General features: G+C 38.9%; 1 protein-coding gene across 1 annotated transcript in view; it reads left to right on the forward strand.

Moving 5' to 3' along the window:
• LOC136859556 (gastrula zinc finger protein XlCGF57.1) overlaps window positions 1-22,941 on the forward strand; it is a 57,681-nt gene that overhangs the window by 19,886 nt on the left and 14,854 nt on the right. Inside the window, exons 2-3 of the mRNA XM_067138703.2 lie at window positions 5,038-5,138; window positions 15,120-15,172. Of these exons, the coding sequence (XP_066994804.2) occupies window positions 5,070-5,138; window positions 15,120-15,172 (122 nt within the window). The 5' untranslated portion in view covers window positions 5,038-5,069. The remainder of the gene's footprint in view (window positions 1-5,037; window positions 5,139-15,119; window positions 15,173-22,941) is intronic.

The following is a 22,941-nucleotide window of genomic DNA, read 5'->3' on the forward strand; positions in this document are numbered from 1 at the left end:
ACTATGTCCAGAAAATTCAGTGATCTTTCTACTTCCTTTTCTAAAGTGAATTTTATATTGGAATCCAAATTATTCAATATATTTAAAACTTTATTGCTATCGGTGAGTCTGTTATCTATTATAGCGTAAACATCCACATAACGTGTCCAAAAATCCAAACCCTCTATTTAATTATTAATTTTCGTGTGTTCCAAATAGTCTAAGTGTATATTAGCCAATATTCCTGATGCTGGGGCTCCCATTGAGAGTCCTTTTTGTTGGTAAATTTTATTATTAAATGTAAAATAATTTTGATTTAAGAATTTTAACACATTAATAAAATCTTCAATTTCTGGTATGCTTACTAATTTGTTCTTCATTAAATTCTTCTTAATGATTCTGATAGTGTCTTCTATTGGAATGTTTGTATACATGTTGGTTATGTCAAACGAACATGTCATGTGAGATGATCGAAGTTTAACATCTTTAACTAGATTGCAGAAATCAACTGAGTTTTTGATAGGTGTTTTACAATGAAATACGTATTTACTTGATAAGAATTTATGTATAAATCTAGAAGTTTTATAAATGGGGCTATGTTTGAAATTTATGATACCTAGTTCTGGCATCAGCTGTTCTGTCAGATAGTTACGAAACAAAAAACATATAATGTACCACTGTGAGGTTGTATTGTTCTGCAGTAGATATTACAGTCATTGGTTTTTTGAATTGTGTAAGACTATAATTTGGCAAATTCTTTTTGAAATTTTGAAATAATAATTGTTTAGTGTTATGTATGTGTTGCTTTTTAAAACCTTTAATCTTTGCATATAGTGGGTTTTTCCTTCAGGCAGCCTCTAGGTGGAGGAAGATACAACCTGTGTCAATAAAGTTCAGTGAATAGTCCTGTACTATCAACATAGATGAACAATGCACAACAGTAACCTTACTGTCCTTCGAAATAGTCCTCTCCCATAACTGTGCACTACTGAGGTTGGCGATACATGTACTGGAAACTTGGCAAGAAGAGTTCCTTTGGGATGGTGTTCGAAAGCCTCGTCACATTTCGTTGGGTGTCAGGAATATTGACAAATCTCTTTTCTTTCAAAGTGAGTTTGATGCGTGACTTTTCACCTCTGACCTTTTTCCGACTAGGGGATCCCGGAGAACGCCATTCCATGCTTTGCCACTTCGTTTCAGGGTCGTACCTGAGACACCAGGTTTCACCCTCAGTGACAATACAGTTCAAGAAATTAGGTGTCGCATCCGTCATTTTGACAAAATCCTGTGAAGCCTCTAAACTAGCCCGCTTCTGATCATCAGTCAAGTGATGTGACACAAGACGAGAACACATTTTCCTCTTCCCTAACTTCTGGGCAATGATTTGTCCCACGGATTCATGGTTGTCTGCAGTTCATCCGCTATTGTGTACACAGTTAATCGCTGATCGTTTGTGATTAATGTCCTCACCTTCCCAAGTTTTTTGTCGCTCACGGCGGTCGCCAGTCTTCCGCTACGGGGGTTGTCAGAAACACTTTCCTAGCCTCCTCAAAAACGGGTGAACCACTCGTACCACACTTCAAGAACAGTGCTTGATCTTCGTAAACACATACCAGCATCGCATGCATTTCTTTCGGTGTCTTGCCAAGCAAAAAACAAAACTGTACATTGCTTGTTTGGTCGTTCATGTTCCTGTTTGCAGTTCAGAACCAAAGCACTAAACATGCACTGTGTCAGACATGTCTTACACGGCACACACACGATGCTCAACTGAACAACGTTGGGAGCAAGTGGTCAAAACCTGCTGCTATGCAGGTGCAGCATTGTGTCGCCAGTGTTGCCGGATCAACCGTTCTGACTTCATTCACCGAACTTTATTGTCACAGTTTGTATTGAAATAAAACATATACATTAGTAGGCCTACAGTAGATACATGCAATGAAAAGTTTGTTCGTTTCGAAATATTTTCTGGTCTCTAGCAGTTCTGGTATAGATATATATTTATTAGGTACCTTGATGATCATTGGGGTCTGTGGCTAATTGGTTACCTTGCTAGCCTATGGTTCTAGGATTTCAGGGTTTGCTTTACCTTCGTTGGTTAATTCCTCTAACTTTGAGATGGTACGTAAAGCAGCAACATGACATCCTTTTGAGATTCAGTTGAAAATATTCCTTTCAGTGAATTCTAGGTTGATAATACTTTAATCAGGCATCTACCAAAAAGTAAAATTTATATTGATTTGTGACAACTTTGTTAATTATGTAGTAAGAACAGCTGTCAGCATGCGTAAATATGTCACAAAACAAAATTACATCATATGGACAACGCATGCAAGTTCACAGTAATTATGACCTAGCCCTTTGTTTTGGGGCATATCAACTCATGTTGTTCATGAGGTACGGCAGAACAAATTTGTGATTATTATACTACCTTTGAGAAGATTGTGGTTATTTAAGAGAAATAACAGTATTTTTGGCCATCTCATCAGTGAGCAGGTACTCTTTCATGCCTAGAAATCGTGCAGTCTTAATCCTCACAAAACACGGGAAAGCAGCCTATTTCAAGTGAATGAAGTGGCGTATGGCTTTTAATGCCGTGAATGTCTGAGGCTCACCAGGTGCAGGTCTTTTAATTTGACGCCCATAGGCGCGTTGTGATGAGGATGAAATGATGATGAAGATGACCCATACACCGCGTGCCAGCGGAATTAACCAATGGTGGTTAAAATTCCTGACCCTGCCAGGAATTGAACCTGGAACCTCTGTGACCAAAGACCAGCACGCTAACCATTTAGCCACGGAGCCGGCCCTATTTCAGGTAATGACAAATGCAGCCTGACAGCAAATCATAGAAAGGAAATATGGGCGGAGATGATAGTCCTGCGCACATAACATCTGACAGTTGTTTGATACCCATGATTCAGCAACTCAGATACAGGAAACATGAAGTACGAAAAATTACTCTACAATGGTTGTTTTGTTGAGATTTGACACCAGGAAAGAGAACTGAACTACTTTCATTTAACAGTTCTCCAATATGCTTGTGCTGAGCATTGTCTCTTTTATCTTTAACCTGGTGAATTTTACACCCACCTATAGATGCGGTTGGTCCAGCACTGCTACGCCCATCTATAGAAAGTGAACGTGAACTTTAATTTTTCTGAGTTCCCCGGTTCACTTTCGAGTAATACCAATACAAATAAATGGTCCGTTATTGGACATTATAAATTCTCCAGCTAACTCATTTCTGGTTGCCAGCGTTTCGCCCTGTGTGCTAGGTTGGGCTCGTCAGTTGGTACCTAGCACACCTACCAAGACACATGGCTAGTGCATACCGTGGAGGCCACTGTATAGGCTACTTGAAGCCACCGGCAGTGCTAATGCACTATGAGAGACTTTGTCTCACTACCAAAAATTGATGCCTGCTTGGCCATCAGATGATATAGATGTTGATTCCTGTAGGGAATCTGAAATATTTGTCCCGAATGAGTAAATTTATAATACCAATACAAATGGTCCATTATTGGACATTATAAATTTTCCAGCTAACTCATTCCTGGTTGGGCGCGCGGCTGTGAGCTTGCATCCGGGAGATAGTAGGTTCGAATCCCACTATCGGCAGCCCTGAAGATGGTTTTCCGTGGTTTCCCATTTTCACACCAGGCAAATGCTGGGGCTGTACCTTAATTAAGGCCACGGCCGCTTCCTTCCAACTCCTAGGCCTTTCCTATCCCATCGTCGCCAAAAGACCTATCTGTGTCGGTGCGACGTAAAGCCCCTAGCAAAAAAAAAAAAAAAAAACATTCCTGGTTGCCAGCGTTTCGCCCCCGTGTGCTAGGTTGGGCTTGTCAGTTGGTACCTAGCATACTTACCAAGACGCATGCCGAGTGCATGGTAGGTGTGCTAGGTACCAACTGACGAGCCCAACCTAGCACACGGGGGTGAAGCGCTGGCAACCAGGAATGAGTTAGGCGGGGAAAAAAATTATAATGTGCAATAACTGACCATTTGTATTGGTATTATGAATCTACTCATTCAGGACAAATATTTCAGATTCCCTATGAGAATCAACATCTATATCATCACTCTCGAGTGCTGATTCAATCTCTGGCATGTTCTGCCATCTGTTGGGAATTATATAGAGCTATTTGATTATAGCGTATAGCTTTAGGAAGTAACTTACAGACCTCTGGGAGCCAGGTAGTGTTTGATGACAACCCCAAAATCCTTTATTTTTAAAAAACTTTTTTGCCAGTGGAGTTGCTGAAGCTGATTGTTGATGAAACAAATCAGCATCACAAAAATTGGTGGAAAACATTGAGCTGTCATGACATTCCAGGTTTAGAAAGTATTTTAAATTATCAGCTTATGTACTTGTAAGGAATTACATGTATTAGTTGCCCACAGATTTTAGAGAATAATTTTATTTTGAGCTCTTTACTTTGTATATAGATGATGCACACATGGGTACAAAAAGTGTAATTTTATTTTCTCTCAAAATAATATTGAACATAAGCATAGGATTTTCCATTTGCATTTAGATTTATAAAGAACCTACATTTATAAACATTTGAACCTAATAAGTTAAAAATTGAGGCTTCTACAATTTTTTTACAAACAAATGAAAAAGCTCAGCACTGAGGTGCTAAACAGTCAACTGTTAATAATCTTGACCATAATGGCCAGTGTTGGGTCCATATTGACTTAAACACAGTAAATAGAGAGCTGGATGATCTGCCTAGTCGATACTGTATGTTATGTTTAATATTATTTTGAGAGAAAATAAAATGACAAAGTAAAGAGCCCAAAATAAAATTATTTCCTAAAAGAAGGGAATGTATGTATTAAAAAAACATGTACTAGATATAATGTCATTGTGAAATGTCAATACATTTTTTAACACATAGTATTGACTAGGCGGATCATCCATCTCTCTATTTACTGAAACAGTCAACTGGGAACTCTGCACTTAAAAGGTTAAACTGTAGTGATAAATATATGTACACTGCAATGTGGTTGTAGCATTTCTCATACTATTTGACTCGTGCTTCTTTCCAGTGTCTTGCAGTGTCCTGGTATTAGCCAGTGCCATGGATGAATCGCTGGATGTCATACTGGAGGCAGAATGCCTGGAGGATCCATTAGCAACCCCATCTGCAGTGAGTATTTTTATCATCTAACTTGGGAGTCGGATATATATTTTGAGGATACTCAACTTGGAGATTTGAAATCCTTCTCTGTGGTTTGAAATAACAACTTGTGCTGTGCAATTGGTCAACGAATTAATAAACAATGTGTTTATTTGCAGGTACTGTACCTACTTACCTGTATTACTACTTGCAGATACTATTCCTTAATATAGTGTGCTATTTGAGGTGATCATTTCCAAACCTTGTCTTATCCACCATAAGTGACCTTTCAGGAAAAACCAGATTTCTATGGGAAAAGGAAAGTTTTGACACAAACTTTTGTGATAGAATTGTAACAAATCTAACCAAGAAGGCAATGCTACCTCCAACTCAGTTTTTAAATAGTTAAGAAGAGTTTTAAGAATGAACCGCCTCATTTGCAGGTACTGTACCTGCCTATAACATGCTATTTGTAGGCAGTTTACCTACTCATCACAAGTTATTTATAGGTACTGTACCTACGTATAATATGCTAATTGTAGGTTCTGTACCTACCAGCAGTACACTATTTGCTGGTACGCTACCTACATATCAGATGCTGTTTGCAGATACTGTACGTACTATACACATAACATACTACTTGTGGGTACTGCATTTGCATATAACGTACTATTTGCTGCTACTGTAAGTGCCTCTGACATGCTATTGGCAGACATTCTACCCACATATTGCTGTTTGCAGATACTGTACGTACTTGTAACATGCTATTTCACAGTGGTGGTGGTGGTGGTAGTAATTATTATAATTGTTTTAAGAGGAGGTACCACTCAGCAGTCATCCTCTTTTAACACTAATCAAAATGAAAATGGAAGAGATCTGACACTTTAAATAACAAAAGTATCAGCAAATGAATTATAAAGGCCATGAAGGGTGTGAAAATTAAAGACTCACTAGGCCTTGCAAACCTAATACTGCTATAGATTGAAGAGAACAGGAGTTGACCAAGGGAGGTCAGATAGGAAAGATGAATGTGGGGAACCTGGCATGAGTGGAAGAAATGCCAGACTCTGCTAGGAGAAATGTGGTCGCAACCCATACTCCCAAATTGAGAGCCCTGGGTCCATCTTTTAGACACCATTTACAACTGTCAGGGGCTACTGTAGATGTATTCTACTACTTCCACCCACAGGGGGAAACACGCTACAGTATAACCCCAATTTTGTGTGACCTCGATTTAACTTAAACCCGCATTTAACGGAAGAAGTTTCCAGTCTCAAAATTCATTCCATAAGAGCAATGCAGTTGTATATTCGATTTAATGTAATTCACAACCAGGCAAAACCCACATTTAGTGTTAAGGAAATGCTAAAATTCTCAAATTTTTATTTCTATTTGTTTTGGTTATGGGACATTAAGAACCCACAACAAAGATGTCATAAGCTTGCTCAGGATGATTCAAGGCAGAAGAGGAATTTAGAGCGCGGGCACTTGAACCCCAGTTTTAATGACAATGTTATTAAAACATTCAAAAATTCCTGTATTGATATGACATGCAATATCCTTCGATTACAGTGAGAACCTTTTTACTGATTCATCCGTTATTACGGGAAAATTCGGGCATGTTAGTTTTTATCCGTTATCAATATTCATACACACTACTCCAGTGTTTGTATTGAATGCAATCAATCATCTCCCGTATCGATTCCTTGCTACATGCGAACGATTCTATTTTGAGCAAGCCTGAGGTCTCCATCCTCACAACTCTGATTCGTGTTAACAAACATCGGGATATGTTTTCGCAATAAGGGCAATCCTAGCAATTGTTAACTCCTTAGAAATAAAGGCTTTAGTTAACAATTGCTTAATTTTAATACTATGTACTGAAATAAAATAAGAATGTATAATACCGGGCGAGTTGGCCGTGCGCGTAGAGGCGCGCGGCTGTGAGCTTGCATCCGGGAGATAGTAGGTTCGAATCCCACTATCGGCAGCCCTGAAGATGGTTTTCCGTGGTTTCCCATTTTCACACCAGGCAAATGCTGGGGCTGTACCTTAATTAAGGCCACGGCCGCTTCCTTCCAACTCCTAGGCCTTTCCTATCCCATCGTCGCCATAAGACCTGTCTGTGTCGGTGCGACGTAAAGCCCCTAGCAAAAAAAAAAAAAAGAATGTATAATTCTCCTTCTCAAGATACAGCAGCATGCATAACTAATTTCAGAGGTTAGTTTATGTATTTTAGCATCTTGTTACATTTCAGGAAGGCTGTTCCTGTGTAAATTTATAGTGAAAATGTTATCATTATTCAACAGGGAACTTGAAATATGTTTTCATAATACGTATGCTGTAAACCTATAAGAACAACCTGAAACTGAAGCGGTTCTGCATTCACTGACAAAAATATAAGAACAACCTTAAACCTAAGCGGTTCTGCATTCACCGACAAAAATCTGTCAAAATGAAGCACAAACTGTAACTACAGTACAGTGTGTAGGTTAGACATCTCTTTGTTTTACTGCTGTCTCTTCTTTAATAATGCATAATAGGACAATTTATGTTAATACAGGCAGAGATCTCTGGAAAATTGTGCCTTCTACTGAAACCTCTATTTAAGATAAACCCCCATTTAAGGTTGCAAAAATCAGGTCTCTGTAAAAAGTTAGATAGGGGTTCTTCTGTATTTGCTGGTACTGTACCGACGTACATCATGCTGTTTGCAGTTATTGTACCTATGCCTAGGACACTATTTTCAGGTGTGTGACTGTACAAGGCTGTTGTACTCCCAGCTCTGTAACATATGCTTCCCAGACTTGGTGACTTTATCAGTGGCCTATCAAGATGATAAAATGTTTCCACCTGAATGCCTCAGATTAGCCCTCTGCATCAAGGGGAAAAGCTTACATCAAAAATACTGATGTATTTTCAGGGCAAACTTACCAAGTATTGAGTCGTTGCTCACTCAAAATAAGTTACGGTAGATTGCACATGTGATCTGGATTCATTACCGTCAATTATCCACCTTAGCTACCATTAACTCTGCCATAGTATCCATTCCACCAGAATTATGCTTTCATTGCTAGAAAGTGGCACAATTGGAATGTCAAAAGTGGTAGGCAGGTTGCACAGATGGCGCCACTTCAGAAGATTTGCACTGCGGTACCCTGAAGTGCCATATGGGTTGCTGCAAACACCCTAGTGTTGACGCTGAACACTTGGCTTCTAAGCGTTCCAAATGGCACCACATGATACAAAGCAAACTCAACTTTACCAAAAGGAGGGGTTACAGATGCTGGATGACGAACGGAATGAACTGAAAAATAGGTTCAGGCATCAAATTATATAGAGTACATCACTAGTGCCAACAGTGTTCTTCAGTGCACCTTCTACTCTTCAAAACAAAAATATAGTTCAGCAGTCATGTCCGAGAGGCATTGTGCAGTGGTCGCTGTGGTCAGATAGACCAGGAACACACAATTTGAAAACACTGTATCAGCATATAACACTCGATTTGCAGGTACTATACTAAATAAACATTGCAGTACACACTTCAGTTTCTCTGGCCGGGTAGCATGAATACACCTTTAATAAAGCACACTGCCTAGTTTAATCCTGTATCTGCTGTTTCAGTACTGTTTTTGAATTAGGCGAAACAAAGTGACCCTAGAATGAAAACGGTGACTATTAGCAACATTAAAAGTAGGCAAGTTTGAAGCATCTTATAATTACAAGTGAAATCGGAATAATATGTGACACGTCTGACAAATGTCCTTGCCTACCCAAGAGTGGTTTTCTCAAAACATATGTTAATGTTGACAGCTGACTGGAGGTGAACTGTGGAGACAGTGTGTGATGAAAGCTAGTTTGAAGGGAGAGTAGGGGAGGGTTGAATCTAGTGGGCGGGGAGCGAGTGTGTAAAGGTTTGTTATGAGACTTGTTCAAGGAGAAACTGTTGAGTAATGCCTCGAAAAGCACATTCGCAGTTTCCGAAATTTCATTTAAATTGTGAGAATTGATCTATATTAATGAAGATGTTAAGTCCTTATTATTAAAGCAAAGAATTTTTATGCCCTGCTCTATGGAGGTGAAGGAGCGATTAGACTCTGTTATGTAAAGTCCGTATTGTCGTTCGTATACTTTTTCAAGTGGTACAGTCAAAGGTAATACCAATTCCCTATGGGAATCAACATCTATATCAACAGTCAAAGGTTCCACCTTTACAATACAAAGATTTTTTATTTAATTAACAATTAACAAAATATCTGTACATGTTTAGTCTATCCTGTAGACATCAGTCGAATAATTGTAAGTACAATAGACAAGGACAACGTAACTAGCTGGACATTTAACATGTATACCCCTGATTTGTGGTATTTGTTAATGATGTTATTGACTTTGTACTGGTTATAGAAAAGATTAGCATTGTTATTGATTGTTTTAAAAGCAATGTTGACATTATGTTTCTTAAGAATATTTCTGATTTCATAAATATTTGTTATTGGTGTAAGTGGAGGTGGCATATTTATCTGCTTTCTTTTTTGCCGTTCTGAGCAGAGTTGAGGTGGATTTGTTTACAATTTTTCTGACGATCCTGTCTATGAAATGCTGGAACCTTTGACTGTACCTCTTGAAAATTAACAAGTGTACATTTGATTATGGACAAACGGAGCAGTGTTGTTTGCTTGTTAATACTTATACTACTCTTGTGCTGAGGTACTGATCTTGGTATTCATATATGATGGCAACTTCCTTTAATCTATGGCCTGGTTTCAAGACCTAGACTAACTGTGTGTGTTTGTGAAACCAAGCATTGTTATCAGTGAAAGACATGTACAATATCAAAGGGATATACCATGTGTTGATACACAAAGACAGTGAAGGGCATTTATCCAAATATATGTTTTGTAACTATTGGTCATCGGCTCACTACAAATGGTGGTAGAGTCCTCCCTGTCATTTTCCGTTACTTTTCTTTTTATTCTAATGCAGTGAACTCACAGTTGCAATCAACAGTGTCAGTCCATCAGCCCGCGAACAAAACTATCTTTACACTAGTCTGTTTTTAGAATGACTTCGTTGATTGGAAGTGAAATCTTGGTGGACACAGGATAAGTTAGAAGTAACGGACATGAAAGTAGCAATAACGATTGTTGGTGAAACAATGGCTGAGTGATACTTAGAATGAGGATGTAGAGATCAAGTTAGGATTGAACTTAGTGGGGTCATGTGAGGTAAATGGAGGAGGATAGATTACCTAGGAGAATAATGGACTCGGTCATGGGGTGCAAGAGAAGAAGGGGGAGACTAAGATGACAATGGTTAGACTGTATTTCTAATAATTTGAAGATAAGAGGTATGGATTTAAATGAGGCCACAGAACTTGAGGAGGGATTAGTTAATTCACAGAGGCTTCCAGACTAAATGCTGAAAGGTGTAACAGTGTATAACACTTGTCTTTTGATAGTGGATTCTGTTCTGGATCTGGACCGCAAACTCTTTCTTTTCCTGGACCTGTACAATTTACAAGATGTCAAGTGAGAGAAAGTGAAAAAAAATATCAATTTAGGAATATTTGAGAGAATAATGTGTGACTTATATGTCCCATGGAGTAAAACAATATTTGCTCCACAGAGTGCATTGAGTCCTTCTCTAGTCTGTCACCACTTACCTGGCTCAGTTTATAGTTAACTATTGTTTTCTCTGCTCACAATTTAAAAAATAATGCATTGTTTATACATCAGGGCAAATTGTCAATTATTTCAGTGAACTTTTCCTTTGAGTGACTACAAGAGACATAAAGTGTACTCCAACCTGAATGCGAACTGCATTTCTTCCTCATTTTGCCTGAACATACAGACGCAAAACCAACGTATTGAATATGCAGTCGGACAGTTACTTTGATTGAGACTGGGAACTTAAAGCGGCATTTCAACAGTAAAGTTGTGACTAACAATTTCCACTTGGCAGTGAATGTAACTTAAAAGCTTTTCAGTTTGTCGAACACACAATCTATATATATATATATATAAAAATTAAGAGTTTTGTCTGTACATTGCTCAGAATTTAAAAAGGATGGTATTTCTGTAGCAGTCGTACCCAGAGTAACAAGGAAATGCACTTTTTACTTTTCCGTAATTTCTGTCTGTCTGTCTGTCTGTATGTATGTATGTATGTATGTATGTATGTATGTATGTATGTATGTACACGCATCATGAGAAAATGGCTGAAGAGAATTTAATGAAAATCGTTATACAAAGTCAGGTAGTAAGTTGCTACAGTCTAGGCCATAAATAATTTTATTCACGCTGAGTGGAATGGTAGCTTAGGGGAAGGCCTAAAATTTATTTCTCAAATATTTATGTCATTAGTGGTCCTATCTTAAGGAAAATTGATATGAAAAGTCGGGGAATAAGTCGCTATAATCTAGGCCATAAATAATGTTATTCGTGCTGAATGAAATGGTAGTTTAGGAGTAGACCTAAAATTTAATTCCCAATAAATACGTTATTAGTGGTCGTATCGATAAATACTACATAACTTTTTAGTTATGTAGTATTATATTTCCGATCATTTATGTCTTATACATTGTTGCCATACTGGCTATAATCAGAGATATTCATGAATTTGGATTTTTGTTACGAAGTGCTTATCAGCGCAGAGTCACGAGAAAATGGGTAAACAGGATTTAATGAAAATCAATATGTAAAATCGGAGAATAAGGAACTACAGTCTATGCTATAAATAATTTTATAAGACGCCCTAATATCACAGAGTCGAAAGAAAATTAAATGTGAAGGCCTGCAATATAGAAAGCTCATAAAATTGATCAAGATTAACATTACATTGACCATTGTTTTTTGCGATGTGCTTTGTTTTCTGTTGCCATTCATCTCCGATAGATAGAATTACTGCTGCATACCGAGCATTTTTTAAAAATTTGCCTTACGTCACACCAACACAGTTAAGTCTTAAGCGACGATGGGGTAGGAAGGGGCTGTGAGTTTGAAGGAAGCAGCCTTGGCTTTAATTAAGGTACAGCTGCAACATTTGCCTGGTGTGAAAATGAGAATCTATGGAATAACATCTTCAGGGCTGCCGATGGTGGGGTTCGAATCCACTATCTCCCGGATTCAAACTCACAGCTGCGCGCCCCTAACCACATGGCCAACTCGCGCAGTCATACGAGTCTAACAGTCTGCCTAAATATTGGCGGGAAGTAGCTGTGGAATTAGGTAACTTTCTTCTTTAGTATCCCATTCCTCTGTTTCATAAATTTTTCCAATACTACTGGTACATAACACACTGGTTCATCATAACATTCGAGCTATTCAATCCCTACTCTGAGGCACTGATTGGAATGAGCAATGTGTATATTTAACCGAATAATGCCAGAGAATTGTTAATGGCTGTCTCCGGTCTAGTCATTCCAGCTCTGGAACTTGGGACTGTTAGATCAGCACCGTAGTACTGCTCATTAAAAGTGAGAAAATGTGTATTTTTCATTTGATCAAGTATTTTATGTGATAACATTGCTTTTAATCGCTACATTCCTACTGACGTTTTTGTAATGGCCTATGTTGACTTCAGTTGGGAAAACCACAAAGTCAGTCTTCCTGAGAATCCCGTAGCGAAGCACGGGTACATCAGCTAGTTGCAATATAAATATTACACTGTAACACACCTGTAAAAGACACATTATTGAACAAGAAATAAAATACACACTGTTAAAGAATGACATGTTTCATCCTGAGAAAAACATCATCAGATTCAGGGAAGACAAAAAACAAACCCCATGGCACTACAGCCCTTGAAGGGCCTTGGCCTACCAAGCAACTGCTGCTCAGCCCGAAAGCCTGCAGATTATGAGGTGTCGTGTGGTCAGCATGACGAATCCTCTCAGCTGTTATTCTTGGCTTTCTAGACCAGGGCCGCTATCTCACCATCAGATAGCTTCTCAATTCTGATCACATAGGCTGAGTGGACCTTGAACCAGCCCTCAGGTCCAGATAAAAATCCCTGACCTGGGCGGGAATCGAACCCAGGGCCACCGGCTAAGAGGCAGGCACACTACCCCTACACCACGGAGCCGGCAAAGACACATTCAATATTTGGAAATATTTATGTTTATTTCTGTCCAAGCATCTATGAATTTGAAACTTATCTTAATGAAGCCCTGCTTTGTTACCGTGAATGAATTTCATGAAAAGCAGTTTCACATCCAGAATAACTCATGAACACTGAGGGACTGCATAACCATTGCTGAAACCATTGCTGACTTTGAAAAGATTTCACAAAACAACACTCACATTTGAGAGTGAGTGGGTGAATTTTATTTTTCACAAGTGCATATTATCATTGAATTTAAAATATCATTGATGTGCAGTTTTGTTTCTATGTGAATGTATTGTATGTAAACACTCCATTAGTTGAAATTTTAAGAAAATCATGGAAATGCAGTGTTAATTGATACCAGTGCACAACGTATTAACTTTTTGATGTAATGATTATACAAAATAACTAATCAGTATAAGCATGACCATCACATGTCTAACTAAAGCAAATATTAGGCCCCTAGTCCCCTTCACTGCGCTATTACCAACAGTCCAGACCCAAGGCGAAAAACATTGAATACCGTGACTATAATGAAGGTAGTGTATGTATTATGATGTCTGAGACTGGTTGGATCCTAAAACATTACCACTAAAGGTTATGCTGTTTTGGGGAAAACACAAAAATCAATGGTTGCACCTTAATGAGGCATACTAGGCAGGATGATGAGTGGGGGAGCCAGAAAGTGTTATTGCAGCATGACTGGCTCTATGAGTAGCTGCTTTCGTAACCTTTTCACTGCTGAATTCTCGGACAGGCAGGTGCGACCCTCGTGCTGTATTATTTCAGCCAACAACCTCATCAAATATTATCGACAATTTGAACATAAAATACAAGCACTAACTATAGAATAATATTTTGAAATGATATTTTAACTCAGTTCATATATGGGATCCATGGTTTGATTCCACATGAGGTGGCAAAACTTTCGCCCATTAGGAAGATGCTTAGAAATTTTTATTTGCATTATGGGCTATATCTATTATATTTATGCACAATAACAAACCATACACAGAATTAATATCAGGAAGATTAAATTAAACACACAGTGTTGATCAACTTGCCATGAACTTAACATCAACTGTCTGTTTGCTTCATCCGCTACCCTCACTGACATCTCTTCTTTCACAAATATATCAAAATAATCAATTTCAGGACATTCAGGGGTTTAATTATTATTTAAAATAGCTAGGTTTGGTGCTTGAAATGCATACGCCTTTGGCGTAACCTCATACGACTATGTGAGTAGGCTTAGATCAGTGTCATTTCTTCCTCTCTCTGGCACCAAATCATCACCTCTGTCAACATCATTAAAAATCCCTATCACTTCACTAATATCTTCAATACCACTACCGTCACTGTCAAAACCATCATCGGACTCGAATCTCCTCCAAAAGTGTAAGATTTCCTCTGGATACATTTTATGTTCGTACGTGGCAGCCACCATTCAAACACAATCTTTACAACTGTGACAAAACAAAAATGTTATCCTGCACAACTACTTGCGGAAAAAATATAAACTACTTAGTGTAAAGTATGACTAATAAATGGCAGAAGAATATAACACAGTTATAAAGCAGATGGAATATATTCGACTACAGCACTGGCGGCGCAAAGTCCGGATCGAGTATACTCGATCACAGCACTGGCGGGCCATTTCAGGCAACTCGAGGATACTAAATCACAGCACTGAAGAGGTTAACATCCTAATGTACCGTCATGCTCAGCTCCACCCATACCTCTGCAGCTTCTGTACTTTCACAGCCATAAACTGAGACAGAGACTTTGGTTGAAGCTACATTTTCCTCTGGCCTCTGCCAGGAAACAGATGCAGATATACTGAAACCATCAAGAAACAGCAACAGGCTAATATACGATGTATGTTGAAGTATATGATTTTTTTTTCAGGGGGTGAAAGAAGAATTTCAGTTTGAAGAGAAGTTCATCAGTGACTCTTCAGAGTAAGTATTCAAAGATACATTTCATGTAACTGAAACATTTTAATACAGACATATTGACCTTAGACAGTACATTGACTAGTCCAAGAATTTTTTTTCACAACTAGGTCCTAGAACATGATAATAAGTGCAAGGTTGTTGCATCAACTAAACTGTGCTTCCATAATTATGTCTGCATTGAGACTTACACTATCTAATCAAAAGTATCCAGATGCTTACTTGAAACCATCCTTTAAGCCTTACCCCTCGAATTAAAGTTCTCTGTGTTGTCTCTACTACTCGTCTTTTAAATGTAAATGTTTATCTTATATGACCCATACTCATCTCTCACGATTTTGGAGATAACACTTGCTTTTAAATGATGTAGTTAGGCTATACACGTTTACAGCAAGCTATACTGGAGCAAATAAAAGCAATATGTGGAGTTTAAGACAAATTGTCTTGCATTATTATTATTGTTATTATTATTGTTATCGTATACCGATTGGTTTCGTTAATAATTTCAGTGTACAAATTATCGCTAAAAAGCAATTGAAAAACTCAATTCAGCCTTTGGTTTCATACCCCACAGTAGTTCGTAGGCTGAAACCACTGTAAACGGCGATTTCTTGAAATCTGGATCTGTTGATTTATAATTGTGCCAGCCATCAACATCAGGTACATGTTGGGTTACGGTAGACAAACCGACCATCGTCAATTCACGTTTAGGCATCGTGAAATGCTATTAGATATATTCATTAGGAGCAGAGGTGCAAAAATACTGTGGTTTTGTGTGTTGCGTGATATATAAAACATATAGATGACTAGAAGAGCACATGGCGACCATGTTTGTTTACTATCGCTCGAGCTTTCGTATGCGTGAATAGACAGCTGACGTCTACACTGCCATATTTTTGACTGACTGTCAAATAGTATCTGGATTCTACGAAGTTCCACGTGGAACCAAAAGATGGCAGTACAGTATATCATTGTGTATTTTATTGGCTAAGAGACGGCAGACGAGCGGTGGGCGATAAAATGTCATGTCGGGTCTCCCCCGACATGCAACCGGAACGGGAATATCATAATGTCGGGCCTCACCCGACAGACGAGTGGTAAAGGTTAAGTGTTCCTTGGATACACTGGCCATTAGTGTATATTGACAAGGTGATCTTTATTATAGCTCGAACTCTGCAGTTTTGAAACATCTCAGGGGGCAAATTGATGTGGCAACTGATAACCATTCCACACTCGTAGTCATTAAACTCCTTTGCTCCAGTCACTCTGCAGTCGTCTTGTAGAACTGAACAACTGCATACCCTCACTTGACTTTGATAACAGAAGCCATGGTCGGTGGGACATCTAGGCTCTAGTTCACATGTGCAGAGGGCTGTCCAAATACTTTTGATCTGATGTGTGTGTGTGTGTCTTAATTTACTATTGAAAAATATGTATACTTCAAGCTTCTGGTGTTATATAGAGGATGATTGCCTAGTTGTACTTCCTCTTAAAACAATAAGCACCACAACCACTTTAGTCACAGCAAGCTCGTTAGCTGGAGTCACTTAAATGTGGCCAGTATCCAGTATTCGGGAGCTAGTGGGTTCCCACCCCACTGTCGGCAGCCCTGAAGATGGTTTTCCGTGGTTTCCCGTTTTCACACCGGGCAAATTCTGTGGCTGTACCTTAATTAAGGTCGATTCCTTCCCACTCCTAGGCCTTTACTGTCCCATCGTCGCCATAAGACCTATCTGTGTTGGTGCAACCTAAAGCAACTTCTAAAAATAAAAAATAAGCCACTGTTTCTTTCAGCTTGGGTGACGTTAATACAGCAGGGATGTTTGGAATTAACACGTTTGCTCCTATTCATTTAGCCCTTGCATCACCTAGAAGCTGAAATTATATTTATGTAAAATATTAAAGTAAGAGTTCTGTAGGTGCTAATTTTGACTCCTAAGAATTTAACACCAGTGGGGTCCTTTGAATGCAAAAACGCTTGTAAGCGTCAGCTGCACCGGGATCACATGGTAATCCATGCATGCTGTCTACTACTTATAAGCGTCATACTGTTACTTCAGACATTTTATTATTCACATGATCAACAATGTTACAATGCTAAAAAGAAAAAGATGTTCCACCTATTCAACACAATAATATTGTTGCACAAATTAATTTAGCAACATATTTAATATGTTATGGGACCGGTTTCGACATATGTCCATGTCATCATCAGCCGACACAAAAATGGCAAGAAGTCAACACAATATATATACCCTAGTTTTAATTGTTATTATTACGGTTGTTATTTTTATACTGAGCTAAGTGGCAAAGTGTGTGTTTACATGCTACAGCTATGGAGCCAATCTCTGCATTTGGGATCAAGACAATTTTCACTTCCAGGTAAATGTCAGGATTCATAAACCACCTCCTTACCCAATTTTATTCACCATTCATTTAATCTTCATTGGGTCCTCAACTGAGATTGCTATTGGGGAGGGCATCTGGCCATACAAACATGCCTTCTAATTTCATCTCACCTCACCCCTGACGTTAAATCAGGAAACAGGACTAAAGGGTAGAGATCCTCTTCTTCTTCTTCATCATCTCAAACCATCTCTGGTTGCCTGGGTATGGTGAACAAGCGCCCCCCTCCCCCCCCCCCCCCCCCGCCCTCTCGCCTTGTCATTGTATCACTCTTTTCCCACTAACTTTTCCCAATCATGCTCTCTGCAGCACATCCTTCTTCTCGGTCTCCCCTCAAGTTGACTTTCTTCCACCTCTCTTCAAATTCCCTCTTTGCTGTTCTGTTACATCCTCTTTGTGTGTCCAAACTTCTTCAGTCTCGATTTCTGGATCTTGCCTCTCTTCAGACTCCCTCCTTGCTGTTCTATTACTGACATCCTCTTTATGTATCCAGGCCTCTTCAGTCTCAAGTTCTGGATCTTTTCTCTCTTCAAATTCCCTCCTTGTTGTTCTGTTAACCAGGTGAGTTGGCCGTGCGGTTAGGAGCGCTCAGCTGTGAGCTCACATCCGGGAGATAGTGAGTTTGAACCCCACTGTCAGCAGCCCTGGAGATGGTTTCCCATTTTCACACCAGGAAAATGCTGGGACTGTACCTTAATTAAGGCCACGGCCACTTCCTTCTCATTCCTAGGCCTTTCCTGTCCCATCGTCGCTATAAGACCTATCTGTGTCGGTGCGACGTAAAGCAACTAGCTGTTCTGTTACCGACATCCTCTTCATGTGTCCAAACTTCTTCAGTCTCAAATCCTGGATCTTGCTGAAGAAGGAATCTCCTGATCCCACTTCTTCTCTTAATCTTCTCATTCCTCATCTTATGCTTCCTAGTCTTCTGTACCATGGTCCTGAAGTGGAGATTTATCCCTATTGGTCATTGTGATGGTTTCAAGGCTGTGTGGTGTATAAAAAGACGTGTAGAGTGTCATCTTTTTTGTCATATGTATCTGTTCATCCCAAAACAGCCACCTAACGTGATTGGTAGAATTGTGTCTCCTTGTTGATTCAGTTGTTCATTTCATGTTTTGCTAGACTATCTTTCGAGACAATAATGCCCAAGTACTTAATCTGGGATGCTATCCAGCTTTGCTTCATTCAGCATGACAGTTGGTTGTCCCCTTTCTTCTGCTGTGCCATAAACACTGTCTTTGTCCTGCTGAAGTTTACCCTGTAGCTCTTAAACTCATTATTCCAGCTTTGCAGTCTCTTCCAGTTTCTCTTTTGACTCACTTCAGATGGCAATGCAAGCTGTGCTTATAAAGGCTTGTAGGTCACCATATCCTTTCTTTTAAGTGAGTTCATTATGAGCTTCATCATGATAATAATTAGAAGAGGTGACAACAAACTGCCCTGCTGCACTCCTCTCTTTGTTTCAGTCTAGTCTGAATAATGACCGTCTGCTTGAACACAGCTTCTGTTCCCACTTTACTTTGTGTATGAGACTGTCTTGTACCTGCAGTTCTTTCATATATTGCCAGATTCTTTCCCTCAGAACACTGTCATAGGCTTTCTCAAGGTCCAAAAGTACTAAAAAACACAGGCTTCTGCTTCTTCTCCCAGTATTTGTCCATCAGCATCCTAACTACAAAGATGAGATCTGTAGTTGCTGTTTCTGGCTAAAAACTATACTGTTCTTCCTATAGGAATGATTCAGTTGTATTTCAGATTCTCTTTTCTGTGATAATTTCCATTATATTCAAACCATGAGACAGCAGCATAATAAAGCAATAGTTGGTTCATTTACGTCTACTTCCATTCTTGAACAGAAGTACAATTATGCCTTTCACCCAATCCTCAGGGATGGTGTTTACCCTCCATATCATGTTGAGCAGTCTGCACAACCACTCACTTGCAAGAATTCTTTCTGCTCACAGCAGATCTGTACTCAGTTCATCTACGTCTATTGCCTTTCCTTTCCTCATGCTTTCTCAGTCTCCAGCAATGTGATTGGTGATTCAGTATCTTGACTTGTTACAGTTTGTTATTTCCATTCAGCAACTTGCTGAAGTAGGTCTTGATTTCTTCCCTGATTCCTCCCTCATCTCGCACAAAAGTTCCATCATTCCGTTCTGTCACCTTTATGGACTCTTAATAACTTCTGTTTTCCTTCACTACTGTATACAGCTACCCTGCTATCTGCAAACTTATTGCACTTCTTCTCTTCTTGTCTTCTCTTACTATATTCTTAAGAGCAAGTTTCTTGGCACTGTGTATTTCTTGGAGTCTCAGGATTTCTTGGTCTTTGCATTCTTTCCCCTGTTTGTTTTACTTTGTTTGGTTTCTGTCTTTAACAGCTGTTTGAACTCTATTGTTGCACGACAATGTCTTCTTTTCCCTCTTGATTGCACTTTTAATTCCACGTTGGTTCTTCGCTTCCCCTACAAATGTTTCTTTAAAAGTTTTCTAGTCTTGCTCTGCTGTATGCTAGGAACTCAACCCTTCAGGAAGCTTTGTTGGATTCTTACCTTGTATTCTTTTTTCACTTGACCTTCTTCCAATTTCTATGTCTTGAAGTTAGGTGTGTTTTCTTGATATTCTTCTAAGTTTTGCTTGTCATGTGCTTGAAGTTCACAACCTGCATCTTTGGTCACTATCCGTACTTTCACTTGGAATGACCTTGACATCGTTGATATATCTGCCTCCTTGCTTGTCCGAGATGGCATTCCCTGTAACTTTGTGGCTGTCCCTTTTTTGATGAATGTAGTTTTAATGATACTGCTCCACATTATCCGTTATAAATAGGTCAGATAACTCATCATAGTCGTAGTTTTGCCTGTCATTTTTAGTAGTTTTAAGAACACTTAATACTGGTACATAATAATTGAGTCCTTCATAATGTACTTTATAACACTCCTTTCCATATATTATTCACCATTCGGGCGTATCTGGATCTTAACATTCTTAAGCAACCTTGTTGTAAAGTTGATCTTTGGTATGATAAAGCTTAATGAGCACATTAAAATCTTGATGGGTATCTTATTCATAGGAATAATCTGAATGCTGTGGTGGCATAGTCTTCTTAGCCTCAACTTATGTACCAAGACAATTTAGGACTATTACGCCACCAACGCGTAGCAATACTCATATATTTTATATAAACTATTTAAATGTGTGTCGTTACACGAATTTTACCAGTGTGTGTATATTGTTGCTATATGTGAATTTATTCTTTTGCTTGGTTGTACGGAAGGCTGATGTTGACGTTGAAAACATGTCGAAACCGGTAATGTTGTAGTATAATTTAAATGCAACAGTTTTGTATGTACTGAATAGGTGGATTTCCTTATATTAAATTAATTGTGTGATATATATTTTCTTCAGCAAGAGTGACATTTTCATACGATATAAGCTGGGTTTTATTATGCTTTATTATTTTGTACAATGTTGGTTTTAGCATGCATTCTTTAATAAACTGCACATTATTTTCCCGCAACCATACCCATATTTCTGACTTACAGGTACTAAACACTGGTGCTTTACTCAGTTCATGGGGGTGATAACTAGCATTATCCATGCTAATAACAAAATTTTCAGGGTAACAGTTGTTCCTTAAACCACATAGTGAACCTATCACTGTCCATTTCTTCGTGATAATCTTTAGCACATTTAAAAACTAAAAGTGTGCCTTGTACAAAACTGTCTTTAGTCACAATTAAAGCTGTCAAGTTCAGTTTTTCAACTTTTATGAGGTTGTTTTTTGGCAGGACTCCTTCAGACATTTTTCATGATAAAATACTACAAATTTTAGGTTCTGCAGTTCGATCCCAAACTCCACGAATAGATATTAACGTTCTGCCATTTCTTGCATCATCAAACTCATTTTCAAAATATTCATGTAAGACTAGCTGCTTTGTATCTGAACCTACTGCTTTTCCCATCCCTTCAGGCATATGTACATTAAAATAAGACATAAAATGATCAATGATGTCATTAACACATCCATCTCTAACTAAACGTACATTAGGTATCACGTTTGATTTTCCTGCTTCTATTGTGTACTTCATTGTATAACATTACTTTAAACAACCACACTGACTCAGAGATTACTATCAAAAACTCATACACAAACACAAAGCCCGTTTGAGTGACGAGATTGTGGCTGGTTTCTCTGTCCCGAGGGCACATGAACGTATTAGCCTTCGTGCTGTGTATTTGGAGATTGCTCATCCTTTCTCACCCTCTCTCAGCCATAAATACTTCAAATACTTGGTGGGAAGATTCTCTTTAACTCTCCCAACAGATTTTACATAAGATTTATGTAACCTTGGAGGCCACGGAGAAATAACCTTCCTACAGGAGGTGTTCTACCGAACACTCCCAATATTCTAGTGCTGATTTCATGTTTGGTGTCATTTTCAGACAATATGTTAATATTGTTCATTTTATCTTCATTGTTTAGGGGCGCGCAGCTGGTGAGCTCGCATCCGAGAGATAGTGGGTCGAATCCCACCGTCGGCAGCCCTGAATATGGTTTTCTATGGTTTTTTCCATTTTTACACTAGGCAAATGCTGGGGCTGTACCTTAATTGAGGCCACGGGCACTTCCTTCCCATTCCTAGGCCTTTCCTGTCCCATCATCACCATAAGACCTATCTGTGTCGGTGTGACGTAGAGCAAATAGCAAAAAAAAAAAATCTTCATTTTCAGTACCAATATGGAGATGAATTTTTCTCAGGTTTCCTGCTCATAATCAAGCCAACTTTCTTCCTTTTTTTCTTATGTTCAGCCCTGTCGTACTTAAGTCTTTCTTCAACGGGTGAGTTGGCCATGCAGTTAGGGATGTGCAGCTGTGAGCTTGCATCGTGGAGATAGTGGGTTCGAACCCCACTGTCGGCAGCCCTGAAAATGGACTTCTGTGGTTTCCCATTTTCACACCAGGCAAATGCTGGGGTTGTACCTTAATTAAGGCCATGGCTGCTTCCTTCCCATTCCTAAGCCTTTCTTCTCCCATCGTTGCCATAAGACCTATCTGTGTCAGTGCGACGCAAAGCAAATAGCAAAAAAAACTGAGTCTTTCTTCCAAAGATTTAACTTTGCACTTCAGCTTCAATCTCACCTCACAATATGTGATCATTGGCAAAGATTAATGTATTTGTTCTATCTTCATTTCTTACAGTCTTCATTACCTCGTCTTTCACAATAATAAACAGTAGTGATCACAAACAACTACCCTGCTAAACTTAGTAAAACACTCTGACCTGCCACTTCTTAGTATCAGCAAAAACAGCAATGGCCTTGTAATAATACTCAACATGGCTTAGCTGTGTTAATACTGC

This window comes from Anabrus simplex, chromosome 1 (genome assembly GCF_040414725.1).
Source record: "Anabrus simplex isolate iqAnaSimp1 chromosome 1, ASM4041472v1, whole genome shotgun sequence".
NCBI classification, from domain to species: domain Eukaryota; kingdom Metazoa; phylum Arthropoda; class Insecta; order Orthoptera; family Tettigoniidae; genus Anabrus; species Anabrus simplex.